We start from the raw sequence: 19,244 nt of genomic DNA on the forward strand, positions 1-19,244 counted from the left end.
TCTTCAAACATGGTGGACACAGCAGTATCTCTACAGTAACTGTCTCCCCAAACAGATTGTTTATTGACTTGCGTGTGTTTAATAAACTACCAAAAATTCAAATGGACACAGGAGCTGCAGTGACTTTAGTAAATGCACAAACGTTTGTGGACTTGGCCTCCTCTTCCCTCACACAGGTTTCACAGAAGTTCATTAGTTATATTAAACAGCACATTCCAATCCTAGGTCAGTTCTCCAATCCTATATCTCACAAATCTGTTGTTCACCTTCCTTGTTGTGAATCATTCTCATACTGCAGACCTGGGCTAGACGTGTTAAACACTTTCGGATTCTCCATAGCCAATGAAGTAAATTTAGTGTCACATCAAGTTCTGTATTGGCAGCTGGAGTCCCTCTGCTCTGAGTTTTTGTCTCTGTTTTCCCCTGGGATTAGTTGTGCTATTGGTTTTCATACCCATGTTACCATGAAAGAGTCCACCTGCCCTCATTTTTTTATTGCCTCTGCAGCGACTTCAGTGTCACAATTGATGCACAGTATATGATAGATACATATCCTTTGTCCTGCACTGATGTGCTGCTCGCAGAATTATCAGGTGGCTACTACTCTTCCGAGATTGATTTGTCAGAAGCATACCTCCAGCTCCCTTTGGATGAGGTCACTAAATGCCTTCTCACTGTCAATACACCTTTCAACCTATACCAATATGAAAGCTCACCTTCTGGCATCGCTAGCATGCTCACAATTTTTCAGTGTTTTTTAGAACAGTTGACCAGCCTCTAAGCCCGAATGCAATATTTACCTCAATGATATTGTTGATTCAGGTTCTTCCACCGATGACCAACTTAGAACCCTTTGATCATTGTTTTCTTTCCTGCAGTCTGCCAGTCTCTGGTGCAATCTTGCCATAACTCAATTTTTTCAGCTATCAATTGAGTACTTAGGTTTCAAGGTTTCTCACACAGAGGTCAGGCCATTGCATAATCATGTTGATGCAATTGCAGCTGTGCTGTGGCCGACCTCCATTAAGGAGCTACAGGCATTTTAGGTAAAGTTGTGTACAACTATAAGTTTTTTCCGGATGCATCCACTGTTGCTCAGCCTCTGCAGGTGCTTTTGGGTAAAAATGTGCCTTTTTTTCTGGTCCCCAGCTTGTGCCTGAGTGTTCGTTCGAATCTAAGTTTCAATCTGCCCCATGTCCGGCCACTTTTCAGCCATGTCAGCATCTCGTGTTGGCTGCAGATGCCTCTCAGCAGGGTCTTGGCATGGTGTTGGTGTACAAACACAAAGACGAGTCTGAGAAATTTCACATCTCCTTGTATGGTTCTAAGTTCCATTTAATCGTGGATCACAAGCCTTCGGTTGCTCTTTTTCACCCTTCAGCTTCCGTGCTGGACAAGGCAGCATATTGTTTACAGCAGTGGGCTCTTTCCTCCTGTTATCAATATCAGATACATTACTGGCTGACAGCTCAACACCCGAACGCCAATGCCTTATCTTACCTTCCAATCGTCCCAGACCTGACGTTCAAGAGGACGAGTTGCTTTGTTTCTATTTAGAAACTGAGAATCACAATGTGGTCAATGGTTTTCCCATAATTGGTGCCATACCAGCATCAGCTTCCATCGCAGATCCTGTACTTAGTCAGGTCTTCTCTTTTGTGCAACACAGTTGGCTGGAAAAACCTCCAGGCTGTGCCTTGAATCCCTTGCATAATTACATGTCCCTCCAGCACTGCCTTTCTGAGTTTCACAGAGTTCTTTCATTAGCTGCAGAGGACCTGCTCCCCGGGTTGCATAACGTACTGCAGCTTCTGCATGTCGGTCATTGGGGGTCCTCTCACGCCAAAGCTTCGGCCCATCTATATGTGTATTTGCCGGTCACAGATGGGAACATTACGCATCTTATCGCTGGTTGCACTCGCTGTGTTCAGCAACAGGCGGCCCTGTGGGAGCATCTACGTGTCAATTTTGCTGGGCCCTTCCTAAATCAGTATTGGCTCATTGTAGTGAACATCTATTTCAAGTTTCCGTATGTGGCGCATTGTCCATCCATGTCTGCAGCAACCACAATTGTCATCCTGTCTAAGATATTTGCAATTGAGGGACCTCCATATGCCGTGGTTACCAATAACAGACCACAGTTTGTTCTTCGAGAATTTGCACTTTTTTATTAGGCTACTGGTGTTCGCCGTCTCACAGCTTCCCTTTGACCCTCAATATACTGGTGAGGCCGAACGTACGGTTTGAATGTTTAAAACTCAGATGTGGAAGTACTTATCTGGCATGTCCCCTGAAGCTGCTTTAGACCGTTGTTTGAGTTCATAGCGTTTCGCTCTAGTGGGGGACAAGAGCCTGGCAGAGACACTGCGTGACGGCAACCACGGGATCACCATGGGATCTCCTTCACCAGCTGTGTCTGATACCGTGTCTGTTCTGTGCCAATTCCGGCCAGCTGTGCCTGTCTGAGCTTGTGGTTTCAGCTGCCAGCTGAACTGGGTTCCTGCCGTCATCGAGTGTTGCCTGGGCCGGCACCTGTGCGCCATCTGTACTCCTGACAGGTGGACGGCCCGTCACTTCAACCAACGGCGGTCACACATGGCGGGGTCTGTTGTGGAGGGCCCACCACCTACCCGTGCTCACTGTGGCTTATCTCTGTTACCTTGTCACAGGCGGTCTGGTCTGTGCTGGAGCAGGGGTTGCTACCTGTCAGATCACAGTCTGGGGTTGCTGCCTCCACCACTACTTGTCGACTACTGTTGCCGGAGCAGCCTCCACTGCACCTGATGCCGCAGCCACCTCCATCTCCATTGCTGGAATGTGTGCAGCCATTATCGCCGACACCTCCAGCACTGACTGCTGACCTCGATGAGGGTGTCATTATTGAGACGCCGGTGCCAGTCCTACCCTGTGGCCTCTCATGAGAAGAAGGATGGCATGCCAACCTGCCAACTCATCATTTCTGCCCCTAATCGCCAGTAATTGTCCACCACATGCAGCAGCAGCCACTGTAGTCAGAGGATGAAATGGACTTCAGCACCGTCACTGGTGTTTCCCGTGACTCATAATCTCAGTGCCTTGTGGGATCAATGCTTTCTTTCACAGTACCACTGCTTTTTTGGTACCAGTGCCTTTTTTCTGTATGTACCATGCATTTTTTTGTGCCTAGTGCTTTTATTGGTGTGTGTGTGTGTGTGTGTGTGTGTGTGTGTGTGTGTGTGTGTGTGTGTGTGGTTTTCTCAACCTTAGAAAGGATCAGTCATGTACCTTCACTAACAACGTGTGTGATTTTAGAGATCGCACATCCGTACAGTTCACAGGCCAGCTTATAGAGGCCAACTGGGTTGGCCCCTGGCATGCTCTAGTGAGCCACCAAAGAAACAGTATTATTTAAGCGATCCCAAGCGAGTGCTTGGCCTATCCTGTAACTCGTATTATGATGTCCTGTCAATATGTTCAGTACTATGCACAACCTGTACTTCATTGGATCTTATGTGTTGCTCTATAAAGTACTCTATTCCATAAATCATGTTTGTTCTTGCTTTATCATAGGTAAAAGAGAATACAAATGTCTAAAAAATGAGATTGACAGGAAGTGCAAAATAGCTGAGCAGGAATGGCTAGAAGACAAATATATGGAGCTAGAATCATATGTCAGTACGGGAAAGATAGATATCGCCTACAGAAAAATTATGGAGGCCTAGGAGAAAAGACAAGGAGCAGTATGAATATCACAAGCTCAAATGGAAAACCAGTCCAAAGCAAAGACAGAGAAGCTGGAAGATGGAAGCAGTATACATAGGGTCTATACAAGGGAGATTAATTTGAAGGTAATGTTATAAAAATGGGAGAGGATGTAGATGAAGAGGAGATGGGAGATAAGATACTGCAAGAAGAATTTGACAGAGCACTGGAAGACCTAAGTTGAAACAATGTCCCAGGGGTAGATGACATTCCATCAAAACTACTGATAGCCTTGGGAGAGCCAATCCAGGACAAAACACTTCCATCATGAGACAGATGAAATATCCTCCAACTTCAAGAATAATGTAATAATTCCAATTTCAAAGAAAGCAGATGATTACAGATGTGAAAATTACTGAACTATCATTTTAATACGTCATGGCTGCAAATTATTAACACAAATTCTTTACAGAAGAATGGAAAAGATGGTAGAAGCCAACCTTGGCGAAGATCAGTTTGGATTCAGGAGATATGTAGGAGCATGCGAAGCAATACTGACCTTATGACTTTTCTTAGAAGAAAGGTTAAGGAAGGGCAAACCTACATTTATAGCATTTGTAGAGCTAGAGTAGACAGCTATAAGAATGAGGGATATGAATGGGAAGCAGCAGTGGAGAAGGGAGTGAGACAGGGTTGTAGCCTGTCCTCCATATTATTCAAGCTGTACATTGAGCAAGCAGTAAAGGAAATCAAAGAAAAATTTGGAATAGGAATTGAAGTCCACAGGGAAGAAATAAAAACTCTGAGGTTTGCCAAAGACAATGTAATTCTGTCAGAGACAGCAAAGGACTTGGAAGAGCAGTTGAGTGGAATGGACAGTGTCTTGATGGAGGATATAATACGAACAGCAACAAAAGCCATATAAGGGTACTGGAATGACGTCTAATTGAATCAGGTGATGCTGAGGGAATTAGACTAGGAAAAGAGAAAAGCCATATAAGGGTACTGGAATGACGTCTAATTGAATCAGGTGATGCTGAGGGAATTAGACTAGGAAAAGAGACCCTTAAGGTAGTAGATGAGTTTTGCTATTTGGGCAGCAAAATAACTGACGATGGTCAAAGTAGAGAGGATGTAAAATGTAGACTGACAATGGTAAGGAAGAGAAATTTGTTAGCATTGAATGTAGACTTGAGAAGTCTTTTCTGAAAATATTGGAATGGAATGTAGCCATGTATGGAACTGAGACATGGAAGATAAACAGTTGATACAAGAAGAAAATAGAAGCTTTTGAAAGTTGGTGCTACGGGAGAAAGCTGAACATTAGATGGGTACATCATGTAACTGATGAGGAGGTACTGAATAGAATTGGGGGGGGGGGATTTGTGGCACAATCTTATTAGAAGAAGGGATGAGTTTAGAGTTTATAGGACACATTATGAGACATCAAGGGATCACCAATTTGAGAAGCATGAGAGGTAAAAATCGTAGAGAGAGACCAAGAGATGAATACAGTAAGCAAATTCAGAAGGATGTAGGTTGCACAGGATAGAGTAGCATGGAGATGCATCAAACCAGTCTTCGGACCAAAGACCAGCAACAATAACAACAACCACCTCACTGGCACAAACAGCAAAAGAAACTAACCTCACTTCATATAATGACACTGCAAAAGTAACTGTAAACGCACGTGATGATGGAAGCATGCTGATGAAACACATTGTGCTAGTAAAATATTAGTGTTTGAAAGGTGGCAAAAAACATTCAGTCGCTGCAAAATATTAAGTTTCGTATTTTTTAAGCTATTGAAAACATTATTGTTTCATTGGATGCACCTCATTTTTCTGGGATTGCAGATGTATTCAGATTTGCTTTATTAAGGAATTGTGATTTATTATTGAATTTCTACGAGCTGTAAATACCCATGCTTCAGACTGTCTTAAGCTTCATCATTCCTGGTGCTTCTTGTGCACCATAGGCATGTGATGAACCGCAACTCTCATTCACAAAACCAGCTTTAACACATAGTGTTGCCAGCTAATGGTATCTGTCATTTGGTCATTTTGCTATAGTGTACAGTAATAGTAGAATCAAGGTATTTTGGGCAATAACACTGCTCGGGGTTAGAGTACTGAATGAGATACAATGGTGATCAAAAAGTATCCAACCTTCTTCTTTCCCACATAAACCAGTTATGTGGGAGACTTTCTGCAGTGATGTGGTGGGGGACAGATGCGGACAGTCACAAATTTTTTTCCTACCAGCACTAGTTGCTGGCAGTCGACATATACGTAAGGATGTCGTGAACACTACTCAGATTCCAGTAAGCTGTATAATGATGCAAAATACTGAGCAGCAATATTGCATAAAATTATGTCAAATGTTTTGGAAGAACGTCATATCACAGTATGAGAACTTGTGAAGAATTTAGGTGTAAGCACTGGATCGGTACATTTGACCTTGAGGACATTTTGTGAACAAGGAGAGGCCCACAAAATTCGTACCGGAACTGCTGACAACGGAGCTCAAGCAGTGCCATCTGGAAATCACACAGGACATGCTGGACAATGAAAATAGTAGCCTCATATTTCTTAATACCGTGTTCACAAGTGTTGAGATGAGGGTTTCTGTGTATGATCCAGAAACTGAGATGTAAGGGGGGGGGGGGGGGGGCAGGGGGAATCTACAGCAATGCCACAACACCAGACAGTGGAAAAGCAAGTGGATCCTTCCCATCTGTTACGTTTTCTTACTCCCATAAATAACCAAACTGTTTAGCCTGATTTTATATTTTTGATACATTTACCTATTGACAATTAGCATTTACTTGAAATTTTAAATAATTTTTTAGACCAAACCTTGTTCAAATCTATTATTCAGGTTACAATGTAATGAAAAGGAAAGTTGTCACTCACCATATAGTGGAGAGATGCTGAGTAGTCACAAGTAAAGCATACGGCCAGTAAGGCCTTCATCAACAACAAACAACAGACACCACACACACACACACACACACACACACACACACACACACACACACACACACACACAAATGTCAACTGAAACATACAAGCCTGCAGTATCAGGCAACTGAGACTGCAGTCATGTGTGGGTGAGTTGCATTTGCGTGAGTGTGAGGTGCGTGTGTGTGTGTGTGTGTGTGTGTGTGTGTGTTCTATTGTTGACGAAGGCCTTACTGGTCAAAAGCTTTATTTGTGACAGTCTTTTTGTTGTGCCTATCCGCAACTCAGCATCTCCACTATACAGTGAGTGGCAACTTTCCTTTTCATTGTACTGTTACATTCTATCCTGGATTTTCCATTGTTTTATTACTCAGATTATTTTTTTCAAGTGTTCTGATTCAATTAGTGTAATTAGTTTTCATTAGGGCATTATTAATTAAAAATTACAGTTAACTGAAGTTAACACTATAGTTCGAGACATATACAGCTTTGTGAGCCAAATCAGTAAATTTGTGAAAAGTGGCTAGACCATTAGAAAGGTAAGTATTCCACGATTCCTGTAAAGTATTTTAAATTATCGAAAACTGAAGTTCAGAGCCAAGGCCAAGTTCCATAGCAGATTTCATCGAAACTACTGTTAGATACTGAGCTTCAACTATATACTTTCAGACCATTAATTTTTCCGTACAATATAACATACAGCATTAATTGATGAACTCACTAATTAAGAACTTCATGTAATTACTTTGATTGCAATATGGCACTAGCTTTTTCATTTAAAGAAGGGGATTCACAACGCAGAAGAAACAACAGTGTCCATGTATTTTCACAATTTTGTAACCAGCAAAAATTGGTGTGAGTCAAAGCCACTTTAGTTCTTGTACTTCGTCAAAAACAGTAATTTCAACCCAGCAATATGTTAAAGCATTACTTTTCAAAATAACAGTTTAGTCTTACGCCCAACTATAAGCAGTCAGATGTCACCCAAAGTAGTCATTCTGCAGTTTGACAGTAGACGCGTATCATCTATGTTAAACTCAAGAATTTGAATATGCAATTACTTTCAACTGAAGTGTGATGCAATTAGCAAACACTGTGATCTATTATTAAGAATTTTAATATGTAATTGCAATACCTGTAATCTAAAGTAAGGGGCTTTCTTAATTGAACTGTGATGCAATTAGTAAATACCGTTAACTACTGTTATACTCAGTGATTTGTCTGATTAACTGTCTTAAATGAGACACTGAAGTATAATCACTGTTAACAAAGTGTCACAAGATTGTGCTAAATGTGACTGTGTCATTTTTAGATAAAAGTAAACAATTAGTTTGCGCCACAATAGAAAACTTCCCACTGTGATTGTGAATGCTGGCCTGGATAATTGCATTAATAATTGTTCATGATGTAAAAACTGGTCACCGTACTCAAAAAGTGAACTTTGCAAGGAATAAAATGTGTGTGTTACTGCCATCTAAAATAGCATCATGTACATCAATGAACAAACGCTGTCCCACAACTACTCAGATTTTCAGCTTTGCAGTGATCAAAACTAGTGCTATCGAGGAGAAGATATGTAAACCAGCTGTCAGTTCCACTGCAAAGCCCACATTGACGGTTTTCTTCTATTCTCATGGGCACACCACTATGTCAAATCATCACAAAAGGAATTCTATACGGAGATCCTTCATTGCCTTTGTAATCTAGTGTGGCGTAAACGACCAGATCCATGGGCACCGAAAACTTGGCAACTCTACTGTGATGATGCACTCACCCATTCTGTGCTTCTGGCAGAGTTTTGTTACCATACACAATATTCCTACAGGTAGTCAGGCTCCTTACTCCTCTGCTCTGGTTCTGCGTGACTTTTGGCTATTTCTCAAGCTGAAAATACTACTAAAAAGAACACATTTTGAGTCAAGAGAAGACATCATGTGGAATGCGACAGCCTAACTGATTTTCATTCCAAAAGATGAGTTTCAGAAGTGTTTTAACAATAGCAGGAGGGCTGGGTAAAGTGTGTGCATTAACGTGGAAAATACTTTGAAGGCGATTAGGGTTCTGTACGTCCAAATCAATAAATGTATTTCTTCAGAAGAAAGGTTCGACACTTTTTTAATGCATCTCATATAAAGTAACTGTCAGTTGGTCCGGCTCGTAAGGTCAGGGAGTAGGCAGCCCCCCCTCCTTTCTCCCTCCTGTCTGATCACCCAATTCAATGATGCAAGGATGAAACAGTGATGTAATAAACACCACTCTCAAAACTGGAGATGCTGAGATAAGTAACAGGGGAAGGCACTAAGAGGGTAGACATGATCAGAAAGACACAGATGATGATGATGATGATTATGATAAAACAAGATAGGAGGAAGATTGGTCTCACAGGCAGAAAACTGTAGTCACAGGTCTCCTTGGGGGTCAGTGTGCAGCAGGCGACACTACTCGAACAACTGTCCCCACCCAAATCCCGGAAATCAGAATATTAAAGTCAGGAATAAAAGCCACTCTCTCAGCGAAAGCATACAACTGCTCACTCATTGTTGGTCAGTATCAACGATAAGTAGACCTAAAGCCTGCATTCGTCAGAGTGCTGTTAGAAGACAGCACTCCACTTGGATATGAGCAGCTGTCAACAGAGCACCACAGTATTACTACACTGATGTAGCAGGGAGGAGGGAGGGTGGGAGGAGTGAGGGACTTGATACCCAGGATGAAGCCACAGGACAGGTGAGTGTGTCAAAAACAGATCCGCCACAACATCATGGACTCCCTTTGAGACGGATGAAAGAACTGCCACACAGCTGTGAATTCCTTGATGACACCTGGCTTGTTGGAGGTAGTGGTAGCCTATTATTTCCTATTCCAACTTCAATAGACTGCCTGTGTCAAAAGTGCATTAATAGGTCAGGGCTCGGTACCCCATTTTCAGAGTTGACTGTGAGATCAACTCCCTGGCTAGGTGATCACCCATCTGATCCTGAGGAACCCCATACAAGTCTGGGTCCAGAGTTTTGTCTTAAAATCCATTGGCAGAACTGTAATCTGTAATCTGACATAGTCATCTGGTAAGAAATTCCTTGCAGTTTAAGTCACACAGATAATTCAACTCATTGTTCATAATTGACCATACAAGAGCTCCAATACATTGCACATTTGTTTCAGGATTATATATTACTCGTGCGACACATGCTACTTCACACCCAGTGTGTCAGCTGAGTGACGTGTACTGTGATTCCTTGCACTTGCTTCACATGACTCCATGCCCACAAGTTGCTGGAATAATATGCTCAATATTTTCCCCAAGTGGAAAGCTACATTCAGAAAGTAATTCAGCATATGTGAGACATTCCTGTTGATTAATGTCATTGGCCAAACTATAGCGGAATATCATGTCTGCCATCACCCAGATGGAATAACAGACCTCCATTTCACTTCGTTCACACTCCATGGAATCAAGAATTTTGTTTAGATGCCAGAAGAACCTTAAATCAATGTGTATAGAATCTCTGTTGGTCCATCACAGCCAGGGGACATGGCTGGTATGTACTTTTCAATGTCAATAAACTTTACCATCAACTGTACGCTTTAGGATATTTTATTTTATTCTAAAAGCTACCAGTTTCAGCAATTCATTTTGCCACCCTCGGGCTCCTGCATAATAAAAGGGTAAAAATGTAGTAATATAAGGGTGTACATATCAATCTTACAGGAAGTGATAGGTAATCATAATACCACTTAAGCTTAAAAATGAAAGTATTGGCATTAAATCAAATCTTTGTGTACATCCAGCACAATACACTAAACATGTGTGCATATTTGTTATGTCATAAAAATCATTTAACATCACAGATTTACAAATGAACATGTAAATTCATTAAAAAGATCAGCACTACACAGTGTACCATCAAGAGCTCCATTGAAATTTTTAGATGAGGAACTGCCTAGCATACATGAGTACCAATCTTAATTTCATGTAAAATGTCACACACTAAGCTATGAAATATAATGGTATGCATATATACAGCCTAGGCAATATCACAAATGGTAAGACAAGTAGTTGTCACAGCATCAAAAATAACTCTATGCAAAATCCAATGGAAGCTGACATATTAAGAGAAATTAGCATGCATAGTGAACACTAAGAATATTCACAACTATCACGTGGCCTAAGTTATACAGTGAATCAGAATAAAAGATATGATTTGGTTTCCTTTATATCACTTAACAGGTCGGCATTACCACAGTGAAACAAATCAGCAAGAATGTCAAATCCTTTTTTCCACCAGAACTATTCCATGAGAAAATATGAAAAAATATTTTTTCCTTAATGTCCTACTACTATCGAGTGTGTATACACCTTTGAGAAGCTTCTTCTTAAGTTTGATGCTGGACTGTTTACACAGTTCATTATCTGTCTAATAGGTATTCACATTTTTATTAACATTTGGTAATGAACTGAGGGTTTGTAACTGGAGATTGGGGACTACGTTTGTAGCTTCCTATGCAATGAATAAGCACTTTTAAAATTTGTTTTAACTGTTTTTGGAGGTCCAGATAGGAGGGAAGTAAAATGTTAATAATTGACAGCAATATTATCAGTCAGTAAAGCAGTCAACTATTTACTTGTCTTTGGTCACTACTGTCCAGAATTATGAAAATATTTTGTAATTATAGTGATATACACAATGAAACACTTACATCTTCCCGTAAAATGGTGTTCCGCTTATCACTTGTAAACACAAGTTCAAGCGTCCCTTTGTCGTTTTCGGAGATGCAACCTCCTCTGAGAGCAACAACTTCTTCTTCGTGGAACGGGACATTCTTTTGCGGAAAGTCCCCCAGAATAAAAACATTCAGTGGATGACCTTCCTTGCCTTGGGCATCTGGATGCTCTGAAATATTTCACACAACAAATACATAAGGTTAAACACTTACAGTAGAACTAACAAACATCTGTCTAGTGCTCACTGTGCTACAATTCAGAATTTCGTAAAAATTTTGGATTTACTTCGAGTTTTTACTTTATCAAACTTTAGAGGTTAACGTGCCCGCTCATCTCTTATACATTCATCCACACACTGTGTTCCATCCACCCCAAAATGAAGGAGAGTCACCCGGCATGTGGGATGTCTCGAATTACACATCAGCTGCCACAGACAGACTGCAGGCTGCTAATGTTTAGTACATCGACAACCACCGAGCCTCTCCCAAGTATGGGGTGGTCAATCCTTAATGCAACCACCTGGCGGGGAATTTGTTACCCTGCCAGCAGCCAGCCAGTGGCGACACTGGTGGAGAGTACATTTCCCCTTCACTGCAAGGCTTTCATTTATGTAGAAATCTTGCACATATTTGTTAGGTAACAAAACAGTGTACTGAGTGAAAGTGTTTCAAGTGAAATATAAGTATTCTATTCACTAATAGGGTATTTATGTACAATTCGTACATGCATACAGAATCAGTGCGTGCAGTAAGGAGATTATTTCGAGAGGAATTTCCTACTGTTGAAGGTCCTAATAGGAGTACAGTTCATTGACTGATTTATAAATTTCATGAAACAGGGAGTGTTCTTGACAGGAAATATACACAGTCCCCTACTATACTTACATAATAAATTCTGGATAACATTAAGCATGCTCTGGAAAGGTCTCCTAGAAAATCAGTTTGACATCTTTCTCACCAAACAGGAATTTGGTATGGCTCTGTTCAAATGGCTAAAAAGTTACTGAAGTTACAACGCTATAATGTAACTTCAGTGCACTAACTTAAACCACATGACCCTGAAAAAAGGTTGCGGTTTTTTGAATGGACTTTGAATAGGTTGCATGATGAAGAAATCGACCCTCACCTAACTTTCTTTTCTGAAATATTATGGTTCCATCAAAGTGGATACATTAATTCACAAAATAACTGTTACTGGAGTACTGAAAAGCCTAACGTAATACACAATGAACCCCTGAATGATAAAAAAAAAATAGGAGTATTGCACACTATTAGCAGTGAAAGAGTAGTGGACCCTATTTTTTTTCTTTTTTTTTTTTTTCAGGAATCAATTAACAGTGAGCAAAATGTGTAAAACATTTTGGAGCATTTTTTTTTTCTTTTCTTTTCTTTCTTTTTTTTCAATTGACTTACAGAAAATGTGCTTTTGCAAGGTTTCATTAGGACTCTGTGATGGAATACACTACCAACTTCTTACTACAGGAGATCCATGACATGTTTTAAGATAGAATCATAAAAACATATGGCCTCCTCGCTCTCCCAATTTAATACCTTGTCATTTTTATCTATGGGGGCATTACAGGAAAAAGCGTACAAATCAAATCCACACACTTTAGACGAACTTAAAAGTAATGTTCATTAAAAAATTGCTGCAATTTTCCAGAGGGAATTGCAGAGTATAATAAACAACTTCCTAAGCAGGTGTCAGAAATACTTGAACAATGAAGGGAAGCAGTTCCCATCTCTTTGCTTAATATATGTGAGTAATTTCCTTCCCTTTTTTGATTTTTATGTTACATCTGTTGGAAATAACATATGTAACAAACCATGCTATATTTACTGTCACCCACACTTCAGGCACGGAAGCCGGCATGCCCCTAGCTGGCTGTATGCTGCGAAAGCAGTTGCGTTAACAATTAATCACTCTCTATAAACAAACAATGGAGTATTGTACACTACGAATAAACCAAAAGAAGAGATGTATTTGTTAAGATACTGGTCCTAGATTCAAGATGAGGGATGAATATCCGGATTTAGGGTTGCCTAAACCATTTCAAGTACGAGGTTCTCGCTACGAGGCTACGATCATCCCTCTGACGCATCCTCATCAAATACATCTGTATAAATTTACCTGTCTGTATACACTTTCCCTTTACACAACAGCTCTACAGCAACATTTCATTGTTTTTTATTTTATTTGTTAATATTTCATTATCTGTGACTAGTTTCAGGGTCTGTAAATACTACTCACATTTCTCCATATATTAAAGTGATCTCAAGATGAATAAATCACAGCAGGCTTACTACTGCTAACTACAGGAATTACTTCTTACCCTTTCATCACTCAACCGATCACTCACCTGCTATTTTCTTCCTAACTCTTCAAATTATGCATTTATGCAACTATATGCAGAATGCTACCATCTTTCTATATAGTGGTAAAGGTAAAGGCTGTTTAATATGAATATTAGTGTTAGCTGGAGCAGAACAGCATGTGTTAGAGGACAAGTGTAGTAAAAATTCCTCAAATACAGTAGAGAATCTGTGGTAATAGTCTAGGATCAAAATACGGATTGGAGAACCAGCAAAACGTAACAGACATAAGGGTAAAGAGCAGAGGAGACTCATTATTCAGAAGGCCACATGAAAAAGTTGTGAACGTTCTCACCTACAAAAGTGCAGGCATATGCCATCCTCTGTCTGAGGCTTCACGATTGCAACACAGTGGACAAGTTAAAAAAGTATTGTGACACAATTTCTCTTTATGTATGTATGAATGGTCTCTGGTGATGAAAATGATGGCTTATTGTAATTTTATCATTACATCGCACACAGCGATATAACTCAGAACTTGAACAAAGCATTGAAGTTGCTGGAGAAATATAGCACAGTATTTTTACTAACATGTGCATCAATTACCATTAATAATCTACTGCTTTTTGTTGTTTATTTTCTTGCACGAACCTCTAGCTTCTGAGCTTCAAACACTGGCAAAATTGCACCACTTAAACTGAATTACGAACCTGTGCATGCCTGCCACCGTCTCCTGCTGGTTCTACTATCATCACTTGCAGCAGTCCCCACCAACCGATACGCGGTCTGGGTGAAGGCTTTCTCCAGACTGTCCCATTTGTCACAGCCCCCAGCTGCACGCCTTCTACATCTACATCTACATTTATACTTTGCAAGCCACCCAACGGTGTGTGTCGGAGGGCACTTTACGTGCCACTGTCATTACCTCCCTTTCCTGTTCCAGTCGCGTATGGTTCGTGGGAAGAACGACTGTCAGAAAGCCTCCGTGCGTGCTTGAATCTCTCTAATTTTACATTTGTGATCTCCTCGGGAGGTATAAGTAGGGGGAAGCAATATATTTGATACCTCAACCAGAAACGCACCCTCTCGAAACCTGGCGAGCAAGTTACACCGCAATGCAGAGCACCTCTCTTGCAGAGTCTGCCACTTGAGTTTGCTAAACATCTCCGTAACGCTATCAAGGTTACCTAATAACCCTGTGACGAAACACGCCGCTCTTCTTTGGACCTTCTCTATCTCCTCCGTCAACCCGATCTGGTATGGATCCCACACTGATGAGCAATACACAAGTATAGGTCGAACGAGTGTTTTGTAAGCTACCTCCTTCGTTGATGGACTATATTTTCTAAGGACACTCCCAATGAATCTCAACCTGGTACCCGCATAATCAACAATTAATTTTATATGATCATTCCACTTCAAATAGTTACGTACGCATACTCCAAGATATTTTACAGAAGTAACTGCTACCAGTGTTTGTTCCGCTATCCTATAATCATACAATAAAGGGTCCTTCTTTCTATGTATTCGCAATACATTACATTTGTCATGTTAAGGGTCAGTTGCCACTCCCTGCACCAAGTGCCTATCCACTGTAGATCTTCCTGCATTTCGCTACAATTTTCTAATGCTGCAACTTCTCTGTACACTGCAGCATTATCTGCGAAAAGCTGCATGGAACTTCCGACGCTATCTACTAGGTCATTTATATATATTATGAAAAGCAATGGTCCCATAACACTCCCCTGTGGCAGACCAGAGGTTACTTTAACGTCTGTAGACGTCTCTCCATTGAGAACAACATGCTGTGTTCTGTTTGCTAAAAACTCTTCAATCCAGTCACACAGCTGGTCTGATATTCCGTAGGCTCTTACTCTGTTTATCAGGCGACAGGGTGGAACTGTATCGAACGCCTTCCAGAAGTCAAGGAAAATGGCATCTACCTGGAAGCCTGTATCTAATATTTTCTGGGTCTCATGAACAAATAAAGAGAGTTGGGTCTCACACGATCGCTACTTCCGGAATCCATGTTGATTCCTACAGAGTAGATTCTGGGTTTCCAGAAATTACATGATACGTCAGCAATAAAAATGTTCTAAAATTCTACAACAGATCGATGTCAGAGATATAGATCTATAGTTTTGAGCATCTGCTTGATGACCCTTCTTGAAAACTGGAACTACCTGTGCTCTTTTCCAATCATTTGGAACCTTCCATTCCTCTAGAGACTTGCTGTACACGGCTGTTAGAAGGGGGGCAAGTTCTTTCGCATACTCTGTGTAGAATCGAATTGGTATCCCGACATGTCCAGTGGACTTTCCTCTGTTGAGTGATTTCAGTTGCTCCTGTTGTGCCTTCCATTAAGCTGTCATCTCAGTCTTCCCCTATGACCTAGCCTCTCCTGTCTAAATATCCCATTTACCTGCACGTCATTTTCATTACCATCAGATTAAGTTTCCCCCTCCAGTTCATCCTCTGACCCATTCGTTTGCTTTACTGGCTCTCCCAGTCATTCCCAAAATATGTCTCCCTCAGTTTCAAATAGTGGAAAATCCAGGATGGAATATGGCAACATTATGAAAAGGATAGTAGCGGAGATGCTGAGTCGCAGATAAGCACAACAAAAAGACTGTCAGAAAGTAAGCTTTTGACCAACAGGATCTTCATTGGAAATAGACAAAAAACACACGCACAAAACATGACTACAGTCTCTAGATGCTGAGGCCAGATTCAGAGCAATTATCCTTTTCATACTGTTTTCCCTCAGTTTCAAAATCCAAGCCTCACCACAATAAGCCAAAAGTGTCAGTACACACTGGTTGTAGACTTTCTCTTTCAGGAATATAAGAAACTTGGTTTTGAGAACTCTACTTTGTTTACCACACAGCTACAGGTCAATTTTACTCTTATATATTTTTTTCCTGTTGATTCAGTTGTTATCAGAATAACTACACCCCAAGATGCAAATTTTATATACATATAAACATAGCATGAGTTTGTCAATGTATAGACAACTGATAGCGGTCTATGAAATATTACATTTACCTTTTTTTGAAGTATTACACAATAACAGTAACTGAGTAGCATAAGGGGAGCAGTGTTGGACTCTCCCCCCCCCCCCCCCTCCACGACCACCACCCACCACCCACCACCACCACCACCACCACCCAAAAAAAGTAGCTGTTTCATTCTAATACCTAAAGCAAAAGCTAACGCTGTTATCACACTAAGAGCTTGTCTAAACAACAGAGTGCTTTACTAACTGTGGTCCTACTGGAGTTGGTACGCCATTGCTTTCCTCCAGCCCTTTAACTTCCTCAACCAGCCAATTACAGGCAGACTACAGAGCAACTCGACATTTTGCACATTAACAGTCATTGCTGCAGATGAAAGAAGCAATAATTTACAGATATAAATCCTGCGACTGACGAGGATCGCAACCGAGATACATCGACTTGTATAAAGTAATTAAGGAGAATTCCCATATTTCTCAGTTTGTGTAGATGCTCAATAGTCACTATCTGTAGTCAGTGTATTTTTCACAAATGCCTGCAGTGGCTGCTTCTGCCTATTACCATACAACTTGACTTATTTGACATCTCTAAAGGCTTTCTTTTAGAGTATGATGTGTTACAGAAAGTATGAACAAGTCCATCTGTTCACTGTTGAAGTTAATCTGCACTAGAGACAAACAGTACGGTGTCACCAGCCAAATGAAGGGGAGTTCCCAATAATAAACATTGCTTCTTTGTCTCTCCAGTCCAAGGATCTGAAAACTTCCACAAAGATTTCTGCGAATAGTATTGGTGATAAAATCTCTTTGCCTGACTGCTTTTCCAATTTGGAATTTCTCACTATCCAGATGAAGTCTAATGGAAGCTGAATAATTATGTACTGTATGTATTATTCTGCACATTCAAAATTCTATTCTTCCAATCCTGTCAAAAGTGATGGAGAAAGTAGCTACAACCCAGATTCAAAATTTTATTGTAAAAAGCAGTCAAGTAACCAATTTAGGTTCTAACAAGAAAAAAAAAACACACTGGGTGCAGTGAACAGTTTAACTGAAAGGATGAGCAAAATTTTGAATCTGGGTTGTAGCTACTTTCTCCAGCACTTTTGACTGATTGGAAGAATAGAATTTTGAATGTGCAGAATAATACACACAGTACATTACACTCCATTGTTTGAAGATAAGCAAAGGATTAGATGCGATCTTACAAAAGCCACTGACTCTTGCTTACCTATAAATTAAACAATGGAAACTCCAGGTTGGAATATCAACAATGTTTGGAAAGGATAGATTGCTACTCAACATATAGATGATGCACTGAGCTGCAGACAGCCACAATGAAAAGACTGTTACACATTTAGCATTTGGCCAAAGCCTTCTTCAGAGAAGAAACACACACACACACACACACACAAAAGCAAGCACACCTCACGCAAACACCACACATATAAGACCGCCATCTCTGGCAACTCAGACCAGCAGTCTGGTTTTTCTTTACTGAGGGAGGCTTTGGACGAAAGCTAAATGTGTAACAGTCTTTTCACTGTGGCTGTCTGCAACTCAATGTATCATCTTTACCATGTTCTATAAATCAGATAAATATGGGATTAAGGACAACTCTATGGCTTATATTATACCTGCAACACAAAAATTAAAGGGTAACTGTCACTTCAAATTCAATAAATTAGGCTATTATTCTTCAGGGAATACAGTGTCAAAAGTTGTGCCACAAGGTTCCATTCTACAGCCAATGTTTTTTCCGTTCTATGTAAATTACTTACTGATACATATAAATTGCCAATTAGTTCTCTTTGAAGACAATACTTTTCTTTTAATAGAAGCTGATAATGCAGAAAATATTCTAAGCTCTACTGTGAGCACACTCAAAACACTAGAAAACTGGTTCCAGTTAAATGTGTTGAAGTTGAGTGTTGCAAAAACCAACACAGTACATTTGAAAACCACACATTCAAAATGTGTAGAGCTTAAAATATAGCATAACAATCAGCTTATGGGAAAAATTGATATGATCAGATTCCTTGAATTAAATCTGAACAAGAAGTTAATCTGGACTATATACTTTTACATTCTATCAAATAAATTAAACAGTTTTCAGTTTGCAAATATGATAGTTATTTTGAATCATCATTAATTAGGTATGGTGTTCTGAAGGAGCACAAGAAAACCGTCAGCTACATGTGTACTGCACAATGAAAATAAACTTGTCACTCATTATCTTGAAAAATACAAATCCAAACCATTCCCTCCCTATACATTAGCAAAATTATAATATCATTATACAGGAGATAAAAACTATATGAGAAGAATCATTTTAGGCACACTTAAACATAAGAAATAAAGAGAATTTTATAGTTTCCACGCACCAATAGAAATTGTAAGCACAGTCACCATGGCATATGAGGACGAAAATATACAATCAGCTAATAGGAAAAAAACATACATGAAGCTAGGTCATCTAAAAATAAGGCTCCACAAGATTTTGTAAAGAACGTTTTACTATCTTGTACAAGAATTCATGGAGGGTAAACAGA

At 40.2% G+C, this 19,244-nt stretch overlaps 1 protein-coding gene across 2 annotated transcripts in view; it reads right to left on the reverse strand.

The window, feature by feature from the left end:
* Positions 1–19,244, reverse strand: part of LOC126092799 (uncharacterized) — a 211,449-nt gene that overhangs the window by 153,522 nt on the left and 38,683 nt on the right. For both annotated transcript variants that reach the window (XM_049908536.1, XM_049908530.1), the window contains exon 3: positions 11,343–11,536. In XM_049908536.1, the coding sequence (XP_049764493.1) occupies positions 11,343–11,536 (194 nt within the window). The remainder of the gene's footprint in view (positions 1–11,342; positions 11,537–19,244) is intronic.

This window comes from Schistocerca cancellata, chromosome 1 (genome assembly GCF_023864275.1).
Source record: "Schistocerca cancellata isolate TAMUIC-IGC-003103 chromosome 1, iqSchCanc2.1, whole genome shotgun sequence".
In the NCBI taxonomy this organism is placed as follows: Eukaryota; Metazoa; Arthropoda; class Insecta; order Orthoptera; family Acrididae; genus Schistocerca; species Schistocerca cancellata.